The sequence below is a fragment of the Medicago truncatula genome, chromosome 4, assembly GCF_003473485.1.
Source record: "Medicago truncatula cultivar Jemalong A17 chromosome 4, MtrunA17r5.0-ANR, whole genome shotgun sequence".
Taxonomy (NCBI): Eukaryota; Viridiplantae; Streptophyta; class Magnoliopsida; order Fabales; family Fabaceae; genus Medicago; species Medicago truncatula.
This window is the reverse complement of record NC_053045.1, coordinates 48,575,664-48,595,092: the sequence shown is the minus strand read 5'-3', so window position 1 is coordinate 48,595,092 and position 19,429 is coordinate 48,575,664. Positions and strand designations below refer to the sequence as shown.

General features: G+C 31.0%; 3 protein-coding genes across 4 annotated transcripts; 1 reads left to right on the top strand and 2 right to left on the bottom strand.

The window, feature by feature from the left end:
• Nucleotides 1–6,024: 6,024 nt before the first annotated feature.
• LOC11426210 (uncharacterized) lies at nucleotides 6,025–10,732 on the bottom strand. Of its 2 annotated transcripts, none has more exons than XM_003608586.3 (7): nucleotides 10,571–10,732; nucleotides 10,253–10,385; nucleotides 10,085–10,161; nucleotides 9,929–10,007; nucleotides 9,538–9,647; nucleotides 8,917–8,981; nucleotides 6,025–6,567 (listed from the first exon to the last, which is right to left on the bottom strand). In XM_003608586.3, the coding sequence occupies exons 1-7, from the start codon at nucleotides 10,676–10,678 to the stop codon at nucleotides 6,474–6,476; spliced, it is 666 nt and encodes a 221-aa protein (XP_003608634.1). In that variant the 5' UTR covers nucleotides 10,679–10,732; the 3' UTR covers nucleotides 6,025–6,473. The 2 variants fall into 2 exon arrangements, with proteins under 2 accessions (XP_003608634.1, XP_003608635.1); XM_003608587.4 differs by having other exon boundaries at nucleotides 9,542–9,647.
• Nucleotides 10,733–14,797: 4,065 nt separating this feature from the next.
• Nucleotides 14,798–17,001, top strand: LOC11415472 (NAC domain-containing protein 71). Its single transcript, XM_003608585.3, has 4 exons — nucleotides 14,798–15,313; nucleotides 15,503–15,789; nucleotides 16,047–16,286; nucleotides 16,399–17,001. Exons 1-4 carry the CDS (start codon nucleotides 15,157–15,159, stop codon nucleotides 16,669–16,671), a joined length of 957 nt encoding a protein of 318 aa, XP_003608633.1. The 5' UTR covers nucleotides 14,798–15,156; the 3' UTR covers nucleotides 16,672–17,001.
• Nucleotides 17,002–17,610: 609 nt separating this feature from the next.
• On the bottom strand, nucleotides 17,611–19,072 carry LOC11410461 (uncharacterized). Its single transcript, XM_003608584.3, has 2 exons — nucleotides 18,823–19,072; nucleotides 17,611–18,462 (listed from the first exon to the last, which is right to left on the bottom strand). The coding sequence occupies exons 1-2, from the start codon at nucleotides 18,992–18,994 to the stop codon at nucleotides 17,945–17,947; spliced, it is 690 nt and encodes a 229-aa protein (XP_003608632.1). The 5' UTR covers nucleotides 18,995–19,072; the 3' UTR covers nucleotides 17,611–17,944.
• Between the last annotated feature and the right edge of the window lie 357 nt (nucleotides 19,073–19,429).

The following is a 19,429-nucleotide window of genomic DNA, read 5'->3' as shown; positions in this document are numbered from 1 at the left end:
TTGAAAAAAAATATAATTAATATTATATTAAAAAGTGAAATTGGTCAATTTTTTTGGGACAATATTTTTTTACGAGTATCTTTGAATTTTAGTAGAAAAATATGGTCAAAGAATATTGGGTCAAAAATGCACATTGTTAAACAAATCATCTATTATGGGACGAAGGAAGTAATATTTTATTTTGACGTTGATTATTTTATAATATCAATAAAGTATTAATGTTGATTTTATAAGAAAATTAATGTTACTTTTTCTATTATAATTTTAATTATTTATTGTTCTCTCTTCTTGCAACCAAATAGGCGAGTTCAAATGATTAATGAGTCTTCATGTTTGCGAGTATCTCCATGAAACTCTTCAAGGATCTCAGATTTAAAAACTATTCATTCAAAAAATCAAATATTACAAATTACAATGCATTGAATGCACAGATTTTTTTAAAACTTACTATTAAATATTTTTAAAGAGTATCACATAAGCACTCAATAACATTTTTCAATAAAAATTCTGATATTAGTTATAAATAAAAAGTAAAATATATGTAGTCTAAATTTGAATTAGATGCATTTGACATTTTACCTAGATTTAAAATGGAATATATCAAGAGAGTATCATTTGGACATTAGTTAATGATACATATATAAAAATAGGGAAATGTTAATCAGAGGCACTCTATAAAACCTTTAAAAGGTAATATTTTTTTTTAAATTAATGTAATCAATGCATTGGAAATTGAAATTATTTACTTTTGTTATGGAATAATTTCTTCTTTTAGAATGCTTAAAGAGTATCTTTGGAGCACTCGTTAACAAGACTCATAAAAATAATATGTTGTCCCCGTGAGCTTAACTCAGTTGACAAAGACAAATGCATATTATATGCAGGGGTCGGAGTTCGAACCCCAGACACCCTACTTTTCTACATTTTAAAAAAAAAGTTTTAATAATTGTTTGTTGGAAAAACTTTGTAGACAATTTTGCAATACAGCTTAGAACTGACAAGGATTATTTAAAACCATCTATTAAAAAAAGTTTATTTCAAACTAATTATACGTGACCACGTGTAATATATCTTCCTGCTGTTCGTGTTTAGATATTTTTATGAGATATAGTTTTTTATGGAAAATATCTAGATCGAACAAAAATGATTGTAATAAATATTAATTTAAAATTGAATTTTAATATGTACCTCTATCCCTATCACTGGATTACAAAATATATGTATACCGTGACAATGATTTCTGAATAATCTTATGAAAATCAAGAAGTTATAGAGATAAGTTGTGATATTCATGCGAGATTGTTTTTTCGTCGTCTTTATATAATGTTGTTTTGTTTTTCGGTTTTGTTATAATATTTTTTTGATTCAGATTGACAAATTAGTTTCGATCGAGTACATATTCGATCAATGATTTTGGTATTATGAACGTTGCAAATTTGGAGGGCTGAGTATTCCAAACACTTGAACATATTCATATGTGTAAGCTGTATTATTGTTTTACGCTATTAACATTGACATATGAGCGGACTTAGGCCCTCTTTTATAACAAAAAGAAAATTTGATATTATGAGTTATCGCATATTCATTCTTTTTTGTTTTTAATAAATATGTATTGTATTAATATATTATCAATTTAAATTAATGAATAAATATCATTTAGTTTCGGTAAAAAGAAATGTTGTGGTCACCTGTTGAAATTTTTAAATATGTGAAAGGTATGAATATTATCTTGACTATTTTCCCTTCTCAATATTATAGACGAATAATTTATAAAATATATTTAGTATAGACTAACATTTTTTTTTATATTTGTCGCTATTTGACGTGTTTAATTTTAAATAATAATTTTTTTGACTATTTTCTTATTTAAGTAGTTTATGTGACCTTTGTTTTGGACCTTGTTGATTCTTCAAAATTGGTTAGTCTTATATTGTGTTATTTATATTAAATTAAATATAATTCCAATCTTTCATGTGACTTCTTCTACAAGCAAAACACGATTGCAGTTGCCATTGACGAAGTCTTGCATTGATGGTTTATCAACAATAGTTAGTACCCTTTGGTCAAATTTTTTTTCAGTCTAAAAATTATTTTAAAACAAAGTTAAAATAAAGTCCTTAAAAAAAAGGCTAAAGCTGTTTGATTTCTTTATTTTTTTTTAGTTCTAAAGTTATTTTTAAGTTAAAGCTGTTTGACAAAATATTGTACAAAACTTTGAATTTATTATTTTTTTGGTGGTGTATGGGGTTCGAACCCGGAACCTTGCATATATTTATGCATTGTCTATAAATAAAAAAAACTTTAAATTCATTATGAATTAACATAATAAATAGAAAAATGTCTAAAATATTTTTTGAAGGGAAAAAATGTTTAAAATATAAAAGATATATTTTTAAAAATACTATATTTACTCAATGACGTTTATTTTGTGTAACATGAATACAAATTTGTATCATCATATAAAGGACTTGTTAAATATTTGAATAGGAGAAATAATTTAAGGAGGCTCAAATAATAACATAAATAATATCAAAGTAGTTTGGAAAATTAAAAACAATAACCATCTTTTTAAAAAAAAAAACATAAATCATCACAAACTCAAACATTTCTATTCTCCATCAACGCAACTCCTATTTAATTTCTAACTTTATTCATGTAGCCTCCATCTTGTACTCTTCCTGGATTATATGAACTGATTTCTTCATTTATATTGCTTTCTTCGTCGCGCTCAATCATATATTCAAATATAACATCTATAATATGTATATGTGTGTGTATATAATGAGAATAATTGATTTTTCTTTCCCAATTATACTCTATAACAAATTTTGTTATAAATTTTTTTGTTATAAGAATACCATATTTTTAGTGTCAGTCAAAAAGATAAGAATTTATATTATATAATATTATATTTGTTACATTGCTGGTATTATTGGAAAATATATGTTTAGTTTTTTAATAAGAAAAAGACATGCATAGTTTGTTACAATACAAATGTGTAAAATATATATAAGTATAATTTTTTTAGGCAACTACACTTGTACTTTTAATTAAAATCAAAATTTTATAAAAATAATTATATGCATTACGCAATACTAAAAAAAATTATACGCATTAGCGTAACCAAAAAAACAGACAGACGAACATAAAATATTACTCTAAACACTAATGTGTGTGTATATTTCCGAGGTTGAAGAAAGGGAATAAAAATATTCGGTGTCATTCATTGACAACGTGAATAAAAATATTTGCGAGGTTGTGATAATCAAAAGATATTGAAATTAATATATAAGTGATAAAAAAATAAAAAAATTCCTTAAAAAATAGATAATAAACTTAAATGGACCGTCATAAAAAAAAATTAAATGGATCGGTTCAAAAAATAAAATAAAATGGAAGAAAAAAACATATTGAAAAAAATAAAAGAAAAGGTTGCTTGCGTGAGTTGTTGATAGATGCTTGTAAAATAAATTGAGGAGAAATAGTTTTTTGAAGTAGTATTCAACAACTTTTGGTTAAAGCTCATATATTAACAATTAACAATAACAATTTGATAGTACTAGTCCCTTGTAACGCGGCAATTACGGAGTTGAACGATTTTTGAAGCAGCTCCAACCAATAAAGAGAGAAGAGGATGTGGCCAAATCCAATTCAATTCAATTTAATTGAAAAGTATTACTAGTAATAGTTTGTCACTGTTGGAGTATGGGAAGCAAAGGTCTTTCAGATGAACAAAACAAAACAAAATGCTGCACATTTACGTTTGGGGAAATGAGTTGGTGAGTGTTTTGGTTTGGTCCCTCCATGACCATGGTGTGTGTGTGGTGCATTTCATTCATTTATTTATTGAGAAGTAAAGATTGTTCTTTAAAAACATCACTTTCATATGGTTGACTTCACTGCCCCATGTCAAGTTACGTGCCGTGCAGGATTGGGTTTCCAATTTTCCATTTTGTAGGATTTTATTTGATATCTTTTGTTAATATATCAAGTGTGGATAAAAGTGTTACATTAAAAAATAAAGGATGCTAGAGAACAATTACATTCCTACTTTGATCGTAAAACTTTTTTACAGCCGGATAAATTGGAAGGTTAGAGATATGATAAAAATTGAAATTTTTGTTACTAACAAAATCACAACTTTTTTATAAGTATAAATTGTTTAAAATACCAAAATAACTATATTATAGACCGCATATATTATTTATTCACTAAATCTAAAAGTGAAAAATTGCTTATGATTGAGACCGGATGAACTATCTACCTTGTAGCAGATTAAATACACCCAACAAATCTCATATTAGAGAGAAAAAATCAACGTCGAACATCATATAATTTTTCGGACTCACATACTTAATACCTTGATGTTACTGGTGAATTTTAGTGTTGAATTTCATTTATGTGGTCATTATTAATCCAATGTGATGATTCTCATGCTCCTCTTATGATCCAACATATTTGTCTTGGGACAAGTTAAATAAATAGAGAAATTTTACCATAGGATGTGAGTTCAACAATGGTCAAATTTTGATATTATAAGTTGAAGAATACACAAGACTCTATAGGGTATTAGTCAAAATTTATGAGTTCCATCAAATTTATATCGGAGCCACACAATTTAACGAGGTTCATATGAATTTTAATCAATAAAAATGAGTGTATTAAAAAGTGCGATGTTATATACCAGTCGTTAATGTCACTTTAATTATTGCTAATAATATTATCTTTTTCAAAAAAATTATTAGAAAAAGGGGACATTTTACCAAAAGGAACATTATTCTTTTAAATAGTCATAGCAATTTACTTATTATGGTTTTAAATTAATTAAATTTTAAAACAACGAAAATTGTATCATCATTTCTTAGCATTTTCCTTTTTCTTTTCCCACATAATACTATCGGCTGAATGGAATAAAGTTTAGTTGACTGAAAATGTCAAACTCTATAAATAGTTTGTTATGTTGTTTGAAGTTTGAACAATGTCAAGAACAAGAATGAAGATTGTCGTGAGAGTAGAGAAGAGAAAATGACTAATGAGAGACAAAGACGGCAGAGAAAAAAAGGGTTAGAAAGCAGTCAAACCACACATGATTCGTGCTTTGTCATACGGTTTTGAAAACTAGACTTTCATTTCACCAGATCCAAGGACAGTCATTAAAGAAGGAAAAAACATTTGAAAACATAAAGTATAAAATTTCTACTGTAGTCGTTTAGCCATAGTTGGAACACAATGTCAACCTAGTGTGCCCCTGGTGTAAATATTTGAGTCTTTTCATAATTTGGTTTGAAGTTTGCTCTCTTATATGGAAAAAAAAAAAAATCAAATGTGAAAGAAGAAATCAATCCTTTAAATAAATTTCAATTAGCTCGAGAGATTTCAACATAATTTTTATTGATTAAAATTTAAGAGTTTCATTAAATTATATGAATCTCATATAAATTTGATACAACTAAAAAATGAACCAATAAAAGAAACTACCTTCTATACCTTTTTAAAAAATTCTTTAATATATTATTTGATATAAAAATAGCAATTTTATTTTTATCACATGAAAAACGCTGACATTCTCATTTTCACAATGACCAAATTTTATTATGCTTTCTTACAATTTCTGTTATATTAAAAACTCATTCAAAATTCAGGCAATGAGGAATGCTAGAGACACTCTTTTTTCAACACTCTCTAACATTCACTCTCTTATTGGATAAAATTAATGTGTATCCTACCACTTCAAGTGGAACCCATTTCCAAAGTGTAAAACCCACCCTAATTTAAACCAATAAAGAAGTGAATATTAAAAAGAAAGTGATGCTCACACTTCTCTTCAAACAATTACATTTGCAACCCTTTAAGCGCTTTTTCCTGACCATTTTGACCATGTACATGAATTAGAAGAAAAAAAAAATCAGGAATAATTGCAGCTACAAATGTTCTTTTAAGTACTACACTCGTGAAAAATATATCAACTTTCTTGTTAAGAGAAACGAACTTATAAAAAATAATATAGAGTACTCCCCTCAAAAATAAAATAAAATAATATAGGTACTATGATACTATAGAATATAATCCCATGTTTAAATACGACTATTAGCTATGGAATCCTAACACAAGCCTCTGTATATGTCCCAAAGCATCGCACTGCAGAAGAGTTCACAAGAACTCTCAAACTCAAACAGAAACCAAGGGACAAGAAACGGAGATATTCACAAGGGAACATATTAGTCCAAAACATATCATTACATCGGTACTGGTATAATTTACATACAACACATGCATGTTTAATTGAAGGAAGGTCAAAACTAAACAGAAAACTAGTCACTTCATTGATTTCTGGGCTGGGCTAAAATACAACATTGCTGAAAAGTTACTGTACTTTTGAACTCTTTCTTTGGATAGTCACTAGCTCCGTGTGATTGGGAAGATATACATCTTGTGAGAAGACATCAATGTTTGGATGATGACGAGGACAAGGCTCAAAACTGTCCCGCTCTTATATCTCTATCAAACCGATCTGCATTTAGCGTCCCTGGAAGCTCTCTGAAGTCTTCATTGAAGATAGAGTATGCACTGCATGCATAGTAAAGATGACAATATTTAAGAACTACCAACAATGTCCATGAAGTAAATTTTCTATCCACTACTATCAATCATCTGTAAAATACATGTATGGGTAGAATAAAAATGCAAGGTAGTCAAGATTGGGAACACGTGTAACAGGTAGAATGAATAATAAGATCCTACTTAAAATATATAAAATTATATTTAAACACTGAACAGCAAAAACAACCACCACCTTAAAATTGCAACTGACATTTAATCAAACTCTGATTACAAATGCATAAGGCGGTAACAAGTATGTCATGATGCGACCAATCAGAACACAACAGTGCCCAAACTAGCAACAAGCCAAGCAGGGAAGCACCACACTAACCAGAAGTAGAAGCACATCACAGAAGAAATAGGAAGCAATAGAAAAGGCAGCAGCCATAACCAAGATCAACATCTTAGAGATATAGGAGTTATAGATTACGCGCTAGTTTTTTACTACTACCTCCGGTTTTTTATACAATAGACATCATGTACATTTGTTATGATTGCAATTAAGCATGAAGCACATGTTAATGAGGCCAGTCTGCTACTTTTTGTCCACTTGATTGTGGTTGTCTTTGTTATTTGATTTCGAGCAAGTTACTCAAGGGGAAATAGAAGTGCAGATTATTCTGGATTTAGCTCAATATTTGGTTTGGTTTGGTGCTGTCTAAGTGGAAACAGCACCTTGGCACAGTTTTTTTTTTTTTTTTTTAAGGTTTATGGTGTACCGCACTGCAACTAGTTCTAACATGGATGGAGCTATGGTTTCATCGTTCTCCAGCTTCTTCGACCCTCCATTATGATAAGTTTCTAATCTAGCTTTGACGCTTGCAATTGTGTGTTGTTTGATCTCCGGAGCATGACAATTGGCTTATGCCAATGATCAATCAAATTGTGTTTGATACTAATTGGTTACTTTTTGGTTTAATAAATGGGATTCTATGGAGGATACTAAAATCATAAGATTATATGGACCCTACTCCAAGTACATCACTGCTGCAGGATTTAAAAGGTGGTGTGTGGCTAGTGGTGCAGATTTTTTTCTGTTAAGTTTTGGTTTGTTTTTGTCATGCTTTGTGAAGGTTGAACTTGGTTGTTGTCCTGTTTGGAGCCTATGGTTTACAGGGCATGTAGGAATTGGGTATCAGCTTGATAGTAGTGTGCAAGCCAAATGTTCCATGATGTGCTTCTTTGTTGTTTGTTGATGTTCTTCCTCATTGGCTTGTTGTTTGCTTCTATCTTGAGTGGTTGAGTACTCTTGACGGTTAAGCCTGGTGCCTTAATTGGTTCTACTGATGTGTTTCTGCCAAGTGGTTAAACTTTGAGTTATAGTTTCTGCTTGGTGGTTAAGTCTTTTGTCTTATGGTTTTGTTGATGTCAGCCATATGGTCAAGATTGTCAAACTCGAGTGTTTACGTCAACACGTTTTGCCTAGGTGGAATCGACTCATAAACTCGAGTTTTTAGGTCAACATGTTTTACCTCATGTTAAAATAATATTAAAACTCGAGTTTATTGTAAAAATATCTATTTTTCATCCCAAGCTGAAAGTGTTATTAACACCTTCCATCTTGTGGGATTAGAGATATAGGAATTATAGATTAGGAGTTAGTTTACTAATTGGTTAACCTATATAAAGGATGGATGTTTACTAGCACAAATTAAATTATTTCTCTCTTCTCTTCCATGGATACCATGTTTACTAACACAACACGTTAATCAAATCTCAAAGACTACAAACATGCAATGGGGAAGGGTAGAACCATAGGAGGAACAATATAACCAAAGTTTGTAGGACTTGGGGTCTAATGATTTCGGAAGAGTTTGGGTTTACTTTTCAGAAATGGGTGACTAGGCCAGCATGATGGCTATGTTTCCAGTCCATTCCCAATAATCCCACAATCAAAACCAAAGAACCTAGAAAATCACGCTGAATTGTATTTTTGGTTGTGATCAAGTTTGAGTTTGCAAACAACACAGGAGATGCAACTACAAAATCTGTAGCACATAAGAGATGAAAGTTGGTAGAGATTTATCACATAAGAATATAAATCTCAACTGGGGAAAAAATAAAGAGAAACTCAAGCAAAACTCCAGCTATTTTACAATATGACTTACATATGTCCAATTTTTTAAATATAGGATTTAGTGTATTTACTCTTCCCTCCTAACAATTTTTTCTTAATATCCTTTTGCTTCTTCTTGAAGTCAATGAAGGTCCCTAACGCAACAATCTTAACTCTCAACTGAATATTCAGAGTTAATTTTAAACTTGCACTAACACTTCAGGACAAAATAGTACACAGCAATTAATCTCAGGCTATACCTGGAGTCACCAGCTTTGCGCTTTCCAAGATTGAAGAGAATGAGACAAAAGCCAGTTGCAAGTATCTACATGAAAGTTGCAAAAAACAATCAAAGACAAGACATTTCATTGCATACAAGCACAATAATTAATAATAAAGTACAACATGATTTCTCATTAAGACATCTTAATCTAATTCTACAACCTCAAATTGTGATCAAGTTTGCGGGCCACCATGGTGCATATAACTATTCTTAGCATTATGGCATATCAGAAGAAAGTTAAGCCAACAATTTTCACACAATATACACTCATTTATTGATTTTAAGGAAACAGGACTAATTTCTTAACAATTTTCACACAATATACACTCATTTATTGATTTTAAGGAATCAGGACTAATTTCTTTAATATGTCTTCCAAAAGGGGGAAAATATCAGAATCTAGACAAGTTCAAAAGGCTTGGTCTGATTGTTAGCTGGGCTGACTTAAATAGACTAACAAATGTAACAATAATTATGCAAAAATACAATGCCTTGAATCATTCGAGAAGGTGAACAGCAGACTACCCTTGCCCCCCCAAAAAAATAAAATAAAATAAAATAAAAATACAAACAAAAGAAAGGATGAAAGGAGACATACATACAAAGGTCCGAGATCCCATCTATGGGCAACAGGGGCCAAGATAAACCACATGATTATCAGAACCCATGCCTTCAGACTCAGAGTGAAAATTACCATCAAAATGATATCTGTCAATGGAAGATGAACATATTTAGAAGATTGTTCGTTTAAAAGGGTAATATTATTACTTTTAATAAGAGTTCCATACATATGTAATGATTTCTTGAATACTACATACATTTTCCACATAGCTCTAGTTCTAAAATTTACATCAATTTTGTCCTCAACGCCTCATGCAAACAACACCTTTCAAAGAATTATCTCTCATATGCCGAGCCAAATTGAAATAACTCGGTGACTAATCACATTTTTCAGATATCCAAACAATAAAATAGAATGCAACTTATACCTGGAAGCTTCAACTTATCATGTAGAAAAGAGTATAGTTTCTTTTTCCAACGACTTGATGATTGGGGAAGCTGAAACTTCTGCAGAAATAGAAAATGACATCAGGGCCAAATTGACATTTTGATCACTTCATTACATGTTATTCAACTAATTATACCAAATCTTCATCGTCATCATCGTTGTCATGCCCATCCTTCACTGGTGGCTTTGGTTTGACAGCAACAATCAAGCTATCTAAAATAAATGCAATAAACCACGTTCGTAAGAAAAACTAACTGTCACATCATTATCAATGTCAAATAACAAAATTAAGATCAGACTATACCTCCATCATTGAGTTGCATGCGCACATCATCTCCATTTTTCAAGTCACAAAGCGCAGTTCCGCGTAGAATTAGACTCAAGTTGTCAATAGGTAAATGACCATTACTTGCAATTAATCTTCTCAAATCACGCACCTATATGTAATTTAACATGAAGGATAACCAAATTAAATAACTAACTAACTAACTAATTAAATGAAACCCATTGAAATTGATTCAAGAAAAAAGCATAATTTATGAGTTAAATAAAATTGTTTCAAATGACACAGAGTACAAAAACATAAAACCCTAAAATAAAAATTGGGGAAATTGAAAGAAACCTTGATGGAAGAGGGAACTCGAAGACGAGAAGGTGGAGCTGGACCGATGGTTTTGAGGACGATTTCAACCGTCTTCTCCGATTCATGTTCAGAGACAATGTCTACCATTGCTGATCCCCGCCCAACGTCAACACAACCACTGCAATAAGATTTTTCTCACACCATTTTTACTCCTTTTTATTTTATTATTAATAATATCATTTTTTTATTAGATAGATGAAATAACCGTCATTATTATAAATAAATTCATACATATAAATGGAGATGCGTGATATAAACTCATTAATTATGTTTGACTTAACAATTTTAATATTTTTGTTAGTTGAATTAAAATTTATTGACATTTTTTTTATAATATCACTTCCATTTTTATAAAATATACAAAATTATCACTTGCAAACATCTACCAATTGATTTAATTCTTGTGGAAGATATTAGTATATATAATATATTATTATTATTATTATTATTACACAAAAATAAGTAGTTGTAATAAATGTGCTAAAAATTGTGTTATTTTAACATAAATATTTTTATAATTTTTTTTGAAGAAGTTATTTTTATAATTATTGATCTAGTCAAAGAGAAAAATATAAATCCCAATCTTGGTTCGTATGAACACTCATCGCACCTCTTAGTTCATTGGATCCCTTTCGGAAGGTACACTCAAACTCAATATTGATGGTAACTTTCTAGAAGATTTTGGTTGTTTAGGTGCTCGTGGTGTTGTTCGCAACCACAATAGAGATTGAATAACTGGTTTTTCCACTGTGAAGTTAGAAGTGATGCGTTATTAGCTGAGTAACGTGTTATCCATATATGTCTTGATTTTTGTAGTAGAAAATGTTACGTCAAACATTATTTGTGAGAGTGATTGTTTGAAAGCAGTTGACCTGATTATTGCTGGTCGTGATCATACCTTGCACACTTATACTACTAACATATTTCATATCAGAGATGTTTTACATGGAAATGGAAATACGACATTGGTGCATGTTCTAAGAGAACAAAATATGTGTGCAGATTTTATGACTAAGGAAGAATCATATGCGAGGTGCTATGCTCACTAGAATTGCCCTCCATCTGGTATGAAATCTTTCATCCTGATAGATAAGTTTGGAACTTAATTTTGACTCTCCTTTTTTTTTTTTTTTTGCTTCATTACATTGTAACACGTTGAATTTTATAAAATGTATTTATTAATGGGAAAAAGTTTGAGAAAGGTCTTATATAAACTGAACAAAGAGGCATAATGATATGTTCCGTTGGGTTTTACATTTTTTCGAAAAAAAATTTAGTTGACATAATGTTAAGTGCATTAACTAAAAAGTAAATTGTATATAAGAAGTACAAAATTTAGGATTATTTTAGTCTATTAGAATCTTTGAGGAGGTGAGAAGATTAGATCTGGGATAAAATTTAGTTATGTATCTTGAGGGCTGCTCAATATATCATTTAAAGTTGTTCACATTTATGAAAAATCGATCAAGAGTTACGATACGATTGAGGTTTATACACAAAAAGTTGATCAATATGTCCTTCAAAGCTGCTCACATTTGTTGAGCAATTTGAAGAGTTTGTGGAGAAACCATCAAAGAATTTAGCCTTATACCAAAAAAGAGAATTAGGTTTTCCCTACTTCCTAAAAAAAATCCACCTCTTGTGTCAAAAAAAATAAAAATCCACCTCTACTCCAAAATAAAAATGTGTACTCATCCACACCCACGCATCTGGACAATGTCACTACTACTTCTTATAAAGAAGTGTTAAATTGACACAAAAGATGATATATCAATAATTACATGAATTCTATACTTTTGCTACTTTTTTCGGTCTCTTTCAAACAAATCAACACTATTGAGTGTACTTTATATGGTGCTTAAATAGGATATCAAATATATGCAAAGGAATTGGTTGCGGGATTATTTTCTTTTTTGCTTTTTCTTGCATGTTTGAACTTATGATAAATTTGACAAATTTATGATGTATTATTGTATTTTTGACAAAAACTACACTTTTAAACTTAAACAAAATTAGTTCATTGTAATTTCCTCAAACTCAACGTAATTTCAAACATGTCAAATGCCGAAAAAGTACGGCAAACTACTTCCATGCCCTGCCCTCTTATTATATTTTTTGGGTACAATATTCCCTATATACTACTGTCACTTCATTAAGTGACTCTTCTTTGTATAAAAGCTATTTTTTTTTACCTCCCCTCACACATTGAGCATAAGAAGCTGGGAGTAATGCCCCTAACTAGTAACTGTCAATATATTCTAAAATTCCATCCAATAGTGGTCACTGGTTAGATTATATTTAGAATTAATAGGTGGTAATTGGTAAAGCAAACTCCAAGGATTAAGATTGCACTTTTGATGTTAAGCATGCAAGATAACGCACTAATAACCCAGGAGTTTATATTGAGCTATGTGGTTGCTTTACCATATACATGTGAATGTGAATGGATTGCGAAGGGAGAAACGAGCTTGTAAACTGACCAAGTACTTTTCAAGAATTTCCTTTTGGAAGTGTTGGGTCCCGCTTGATGAATGATGACACAATCACTTTCACTTCGATTGAAAAAATAGAGAAAAGTGTTTTGTCCGATTACTTGACGGTAGATGTAGCGCCATGAAAAGTCATTATCTCTTGATAACGATATTGCTTCCATTCACCCATTTCTTTTTTGGTTTAATTTGTATAAAGGGTAAATTATTTTATATACTTGTTGTTATAGTATCAACTCTATTAGTATAATTTAGAGAGATAGGTAAACACCTATGGTAGAAAGTAGAGAAGTGAGTGAAACTGACTTATAGGATTTGAGCATGTAGAGTAAAATTTGTAGATTTTATTGTAAGACTAATAAATTATATGGAGGATATTCAAATCAATAGAGGCAAAAAGAAGACAGAAAAATTATAAAAGAAACTATCAAGAAAGATGTAAAGATTAATGAGTTAGATATAAATATGATATTTGATATAATATTATAGTGTCATTTGATTTATATAATCGACTCTATTTAATGAGATAAAACTTGATTGTTGTATTGTTATGACAACAACTTGTTAGAAAAGATCAACAAAACAATGAAGACACGATGTTTATTAATGAAGTTCAGCTAATAACTAAGTCTTCAACTATAGAGCAGCTGCACTTATCTTTTATTATCGATGGAAAATTAGGGTTTAAAGTGTACAATTTATATTTAAATACTAGGATCTTATTACTTTCTCTTTATTTATTTTATCTTTTGATATCCTTTTTAAGGCATATGAGTACCAATTATATGCAAAGTATTCATATGTCACCATCTAATTAAGCATGTCTTTCTTTATTAAAAATAAAATAAAATAAAGCATGTCTTTCTAAGCTCGGGGGAGATACATAGAGAATGCAATCAGTTCAAAAAGAGAAAGAAATTATTGTAAGGGTTGCTTTAACACTCTTGTACTTTTTTCAACATGGCTAGAGGACTTGAGAGGTATAATTGGTACAACCAGAGCTATTAGATGTGAATTTAACTAATTTAAATTGTGTCTTTGTTTTCTACTATAAGCTGTTACAAAGAGAGTTTATGAAAATACTTTGAAAACAACTTATGTCCATGTCATAAATTGTTTCCATAAACTCTTCTAACTTGTCTGACAAGTGTTTATGCCAAATTGAAAAACTCAAATAAATAAATCTAAAAAGATCATTCGAACTTTAACGGGCCAATATGAAATAATATACTTATAAAAAACCATTAAAAATTGAAATGCACTTTGATGAAAATAGAGGCACACCCGTCTACTTTTGTTAATGAATGAAGACAAGTTAAATCATTATTGTGATGTTGTAATCAACTCTTCAAACTTAGATGCAAAGGAAAAAGCTATTGTTAAAATAACGGTCACAGCTTATTGGAATTGGTGGGAAGTAAACTTTATAGTTTGTATAAGTGTGAACTTGTTGAAATGGTGGGCCATTCTGCTTTGGAATTTTTGGTGCACTCATGACAATTAACCTTCAAACTTTCGGTGTACACAATTTTGGACTATAGTTTTGATTCACTTCCAAATGCTATAAATAGCACACTATCAATGACTTATACTTTTACTCTATAGTCCCTTTTTTGAAACCTTGTGATAAAATTTTAAGTTGTTATCATTTTTTATTTTAAACATAATTTGAAGTTACAAAAGTTGGTAGTTTTGTAACTTTGGAGTATAGTTGATAAATTAATTTCATTCTAGGAACTTAATATTAAGGGAATAAGGTGGGGTTAGGGGTGAAATTGTTGCCACAAAACACATCTATTTTTTTTTTTCAAGACCATGATCCTTGCATTCAATGGATGCACTTTGTGGAAGTGTCACTTGACTCTTGAACAAAAATCTATTGTAGAGAAAAGCTTCTATTTTTGGATCTTCCATTTCTTTAATAGATATTGTCTTGCAACTTAGTAATAATTATCATTAATCTATTGTTTTTGTTCTCTTGCCTATAGCTTTGGCTACTTGTTTCACAATTTTCAGCAAGAAACTTTGGTTACTTCTATTTTTGGTTATTTCTAGTAAGAAACTCTGAAACATATTATGGAAGGAGCATCGTTGCCACCAGGTTTTCGTTTCCATCCAACCGATGAAGAACTAGTTGGATACTATCTTAAAAGAAAAGTGGAAGGACTTGAAATTGAGCTTGATGTTATTCCAACGATTGATTTTTACAAATTTGATCCATGGGAGTTGCCTGGTAATCTTCAATATCACATTTTAATCACTTGCATGTAAAAAACAATATATTTCAAATGTAAGGTTTAACGTACTACATCATTTATAATTTATATCAACTAATGTTAAACAGAATCTTTTATGTAAATTTTACTGCGTTATTTCTGCTAAGGAAATTTGAGAAGCCTAATTCATGAGGTGTGAAATGCAGAGAAATCATTTCTACCGAAACGAGATTTAGAATGGTTTTTTTATTGTACACGAGATCTAAAGTACCCAAATGGATCAAGAACAAATAGAGCTACCAAAGCTGGCTACTGGAAAGCCACTGGAAAAGAGAGAAAGATTGTGTGCCGGTGTAGTTCATCCACTATCACAGGCAACTGCAAAACACTCGTTTTCTATCTTGGAAGGGCTCCTTTAGGCGATAGAACTAACTGGATCATGCATGAGTATCGCCTCACCGATGATCTTAGCCAAGACTCACCATATTTTAAGGTACATATAATACATTAATTAAGTTTTATGTAGCGTCTGTGTATTTTCACGGTCTCTCAATGTTGAACGCACGTCAATTGCAAGGCTATGATCTGGAGCTTTTACTTTAGCGTGCGGTGGTTCAATGCCCACAGTGAAAAAAAACACCTTAGTAATGTGTTAGCTTTGTTTTGACCTTAGCTTTAACGGAACGTTGAAAGACTAAAGTAGGTGTGTGTGCGTGCACGCGCGCACATGCATATATGTGGTTGCTGTAGGGTGGCTTAGCTTTGTGTCGAGTTATAAAAAAGAATGAGAAGAGCAAGAGGGTTGCAACAAGTTCCATCAATGGAAGTGAGACCTCAATGAGATTCTCAAGTGATGTTTCTTCTCAAGCAAGTCACCTGAATAATGGATCACAAAATGTGGCTACAATTGCTGAGTTTAACCATGTTTCCATAGAAACAAATCCTTCAACCTTCTGGATCTCCCCTGATATGATTCTTGATTCTTCAAAGGTATATATTTTTTAATTTTATTCATTATTATCATATGAACAAATTAGGAAATATGTGATTGAATGGCTATAATTTGGAGACGTTACCGACATTTTTTCGACACCAACTGCAGGAGTATACTAAAGTACAAGATGCACTGTTTGAATATTTTCCTCCTAGTTGTGAATCACCAAGGCAATCATTGGAACATATAACAACTTCACCTACTTTATCCTACTCAAATCTTAATGGTGAAAATGAATTTTCGGATAATGTAAGTCAAAATGGATGCATGTCACCTTACTCAAGTGCTCTAGGGAATTTCATGAACTATAATGGAAATTGGGATGTTCCTTATGAGGTTTATAATCAAATTAACTCAGTCTCATATCCCGAGCCTTTCTAAAATCTGAAAACAAAAGGAAGATCATTCTCACTCTTTTTTTACTATGCCAAATTAGGATCAAGATCCATTTGAAGGCAAACAAGTGGAGATTTGAGTTATGGATTAATAATTGTGGGGACTAGTTAGCTGAAATTTTACTTGGTGTGGCATTACTAGGGATCTCTGGGATAACACCTTTTAATGTATGTCTTAGAGTAGTAGTACTACCTTTTAATGTATGACTTAAGAATGATAAATAATGAGTACTCTACATTGCTATACATATATAGCAAGATGGACTTTCTCAAATACTTGGCCAATTTGATGGCACTGAATGGATTCTGAAGGATAGATTCTACTGGTCATAGTGCTTTATAGCAAATTAAATATGCAGTAAAATTACAGGTTCAAAATGTTCAAATTCTAAATTTTGAAGAGCTGAAAGTTGCATTATATGCATCTGAACAACGTGACTCTTTGTTTAGTTTTAAATTTAAATATATATTTCTCACTTCATTTTAAAAAAAAGCTGAGAATGAATTTGATGTTGGAATTGATATGACATTGATGCATCCAATAAACTTTTTGTTGGCTCATTGTTATTGCACACTAGTTGGTGATAGTTAAAGTTTTAATGACCTTTTAATAGATTCTCTCTAAATAAACAAAGGAAGAAAGGTTTAAGTCGTCATTTCTTACTGCTTAAGTGATGACTGAGAAATGTTAGGATTTAGATGTATTGTAGTCACAATTTCCATGCATTCACTAAGTCATCCATTTGTGGTTGTTGAATCAAGATCAGATGACCCATATTTCAAGCTCGGCATTTTAGAGTTAAAAAAAGCATCAAAATCTACTAATATATTGTACGTACGGTCCGATCTCAATCTAACGACCACCAATATGCCAACTGCGTGAATGTGTGGAATTTGTGTCTCTAGTAAATCCAAATCCAAGTGATAGACCATTACACACATTTACATACCTTACTTGAAGGATACAACTACTTATAGTACAAATGTACAAATCACATACTATTTCATGGTCAATCTAGTGACATAGTTTCACTATAAACATATGTAGAACATCACACATTTGACGTATCCTTACAATGTGTACAATCACATTAAGATTTGACTGCTCACTCTTGAACTTTAATAAAGTACAAAATAAAAACGTCATGAATCCTCTGATTTTGATCCAAATGTCTAAATCGGTGACTACATGATTACATGAATTATGAGAATTCAAATTCATTAGTATAAGATAGTATTCCTTACCCCATAATGAATTGCTAGTATAAGCTTGCAATTTTGGGGCTACAAAACACTTCTACTTCTTGAATAGTTGCCCTAGACTCATCCCCAAAGATAGACTCCTTGCCATCTTCCCTTTTAGCATAAGATAGTCCCAATCTAGACTTGGCTTGTCTTAAGTCACCAACACCAGAATTAGTATCAGGCCCAGCAAAACCACCCATAACTGGGGCTAATGGGGGCCCAATGAGAAGCCCATCTGCCCCAAATTGCGGCCCACCACGAGCATAATCAAACAGAGCTGCACCACTTCCACCAACCTTAGGCAAAATGATCGGTTCAGTTTTATTTTCTATCCAATAAAACAGAAATGCATCAAATGTTTCATAGTAATCATCTGTGCTTCTATATCCTTCAGGGTTAAATGCACCAAACTTGAAAGAGTTGTCTGTGTAACCTATTATTACACATGGCCCTTTAAAATCACAACATTGGTGGAAATTTGTTGCACTAAATCCATCAATTGTTGCCCTGTAGCAGCATTTCAGTTCCTTACCTGATCAAAATTATGTCAAACCACAAATACATGTAAAGCCTAAGGATGATAACATTATATAATAGTTACATCAGTTTATCATTTTGGTAAAAAGAAAAATAGTTTACCATTAACTATTTACTTTTTGTTCCAAGATTTTCTAAACAAATTTACTCTTAACAACCAAATTCTTTTTCAAATTTAAATTTAAATCTACACTATAATTAAGAGGAATTCCAAAACTAATTTAGTCGGATACATATAAACATGAATATATATACATAGACACACACTAAAATAATCAGATAAACGGTCACCTAAATAGTAGTAACATATTCAACATTTTCATAGTAGTTTAAAACATGAAGAGAGAAGCAATACCTTTCAAAAATGTTTTGTTAACTAGAGAAGTTGAGAAAGTGAGATCAATATCATGATATTTAATCTGAGGTTTGTCATCAACTCTCTTTCGGCCTATGTTCCAACCAAATAAACAATATGGACTTGTCTTCCTCCATTGAAATGATAGAGAATTTGAGATACAAGATGCCATCCACAGATGACCAAAACTAATTAGGACTATTCATCCTTCTAATGCATTTCCACCACTAAAACACAATTCATCCATCATCTTATCCTTATATGTTTTGGAAAACTTGGACCACATTTATTATTATTAATTATTATAAATACAAATCATATTTGCTCTTTATCTTGAAAAACAACCTTTAAAAGATAAGCTGAGGCCTTTAAAAACACAAAAAATGCCCTTCAGAAGTTATCTTCTGAACAGTTTGCGCAGTTTTAGGACCCAAAAGAGCAACGCTCATCATATGTACTAATGTTGTCAATGCAAAGAGGGCACAACAGGAGGAGTGCAGAAGGGCTAAACCAAAAGAGCAACGCTCGTCATATTTTCTATAAGGCATTTGAATTGAATGTGATACCATGTTAGCAATTTGTATATATAAGGTCCAACTATTCAAAA

Excerpts from the sequence above, each read along its gene's own strand:
- LOC11426210 (XM_003608586.3), bottom strand. The coding sequence starts at position 10,678 with ATGGTAGACATTGTCTCTGAACATGAATCGGAGAAGACGGTTGAAATC. Across the intron at positions 8,982-9,537 it reads GGGATCTCGGACCTTTGTAT|ATACTTGCAACTGGCTTTTG; the intron begins GTATGTCTCCTT and ends ACTTTCATGTAG. Across the intron at positions 6,568-8,916 it reads CGCAAAGCTGGTGACTCCAG|TGCATACTCTATCTTCAATG; the intron begins GTATAGCCTGAG and ends CTATGCATGCAG.
- LOC11415472 (XM_003608585.3), top strand. The coding sequence starts at position 15,157 with ATGGAAGGAGCATCGTTGCCACCAGGTTTTCGTTTCCATCCAACCGAT. Across the intron at positions 15,314-15,502 it reads TGATCCATGGGAGTTGCCTG|AGAAATCATTTCTACCGAAA; the intron begins GTAATCTTCAAT and ends TGTGAAATGCAG. Across the intron at positions 16,287-16,398 it reads TGATTCTTGATTCTTCAAAG|GAGTATACTAAAGTACAAGA; the intron begins GTATATATTTTT and ends CACCAACTGCAG.
- LOC11410461 (XM_003608584.3), bottom strand. The coding sequence starts at position 18,994 with ATGGCATCTTGTATCTCAAATTCTCTATCATTTCAATGGAGGAAGACA. Across the intron at positions 18,463-18,822 it reads TAACAAAACATTTTTGAAAG|GTAAGGAACTGAAATGCTGC; the intron begins GTATTGCTTCTC and ends AATTTTGATCAG.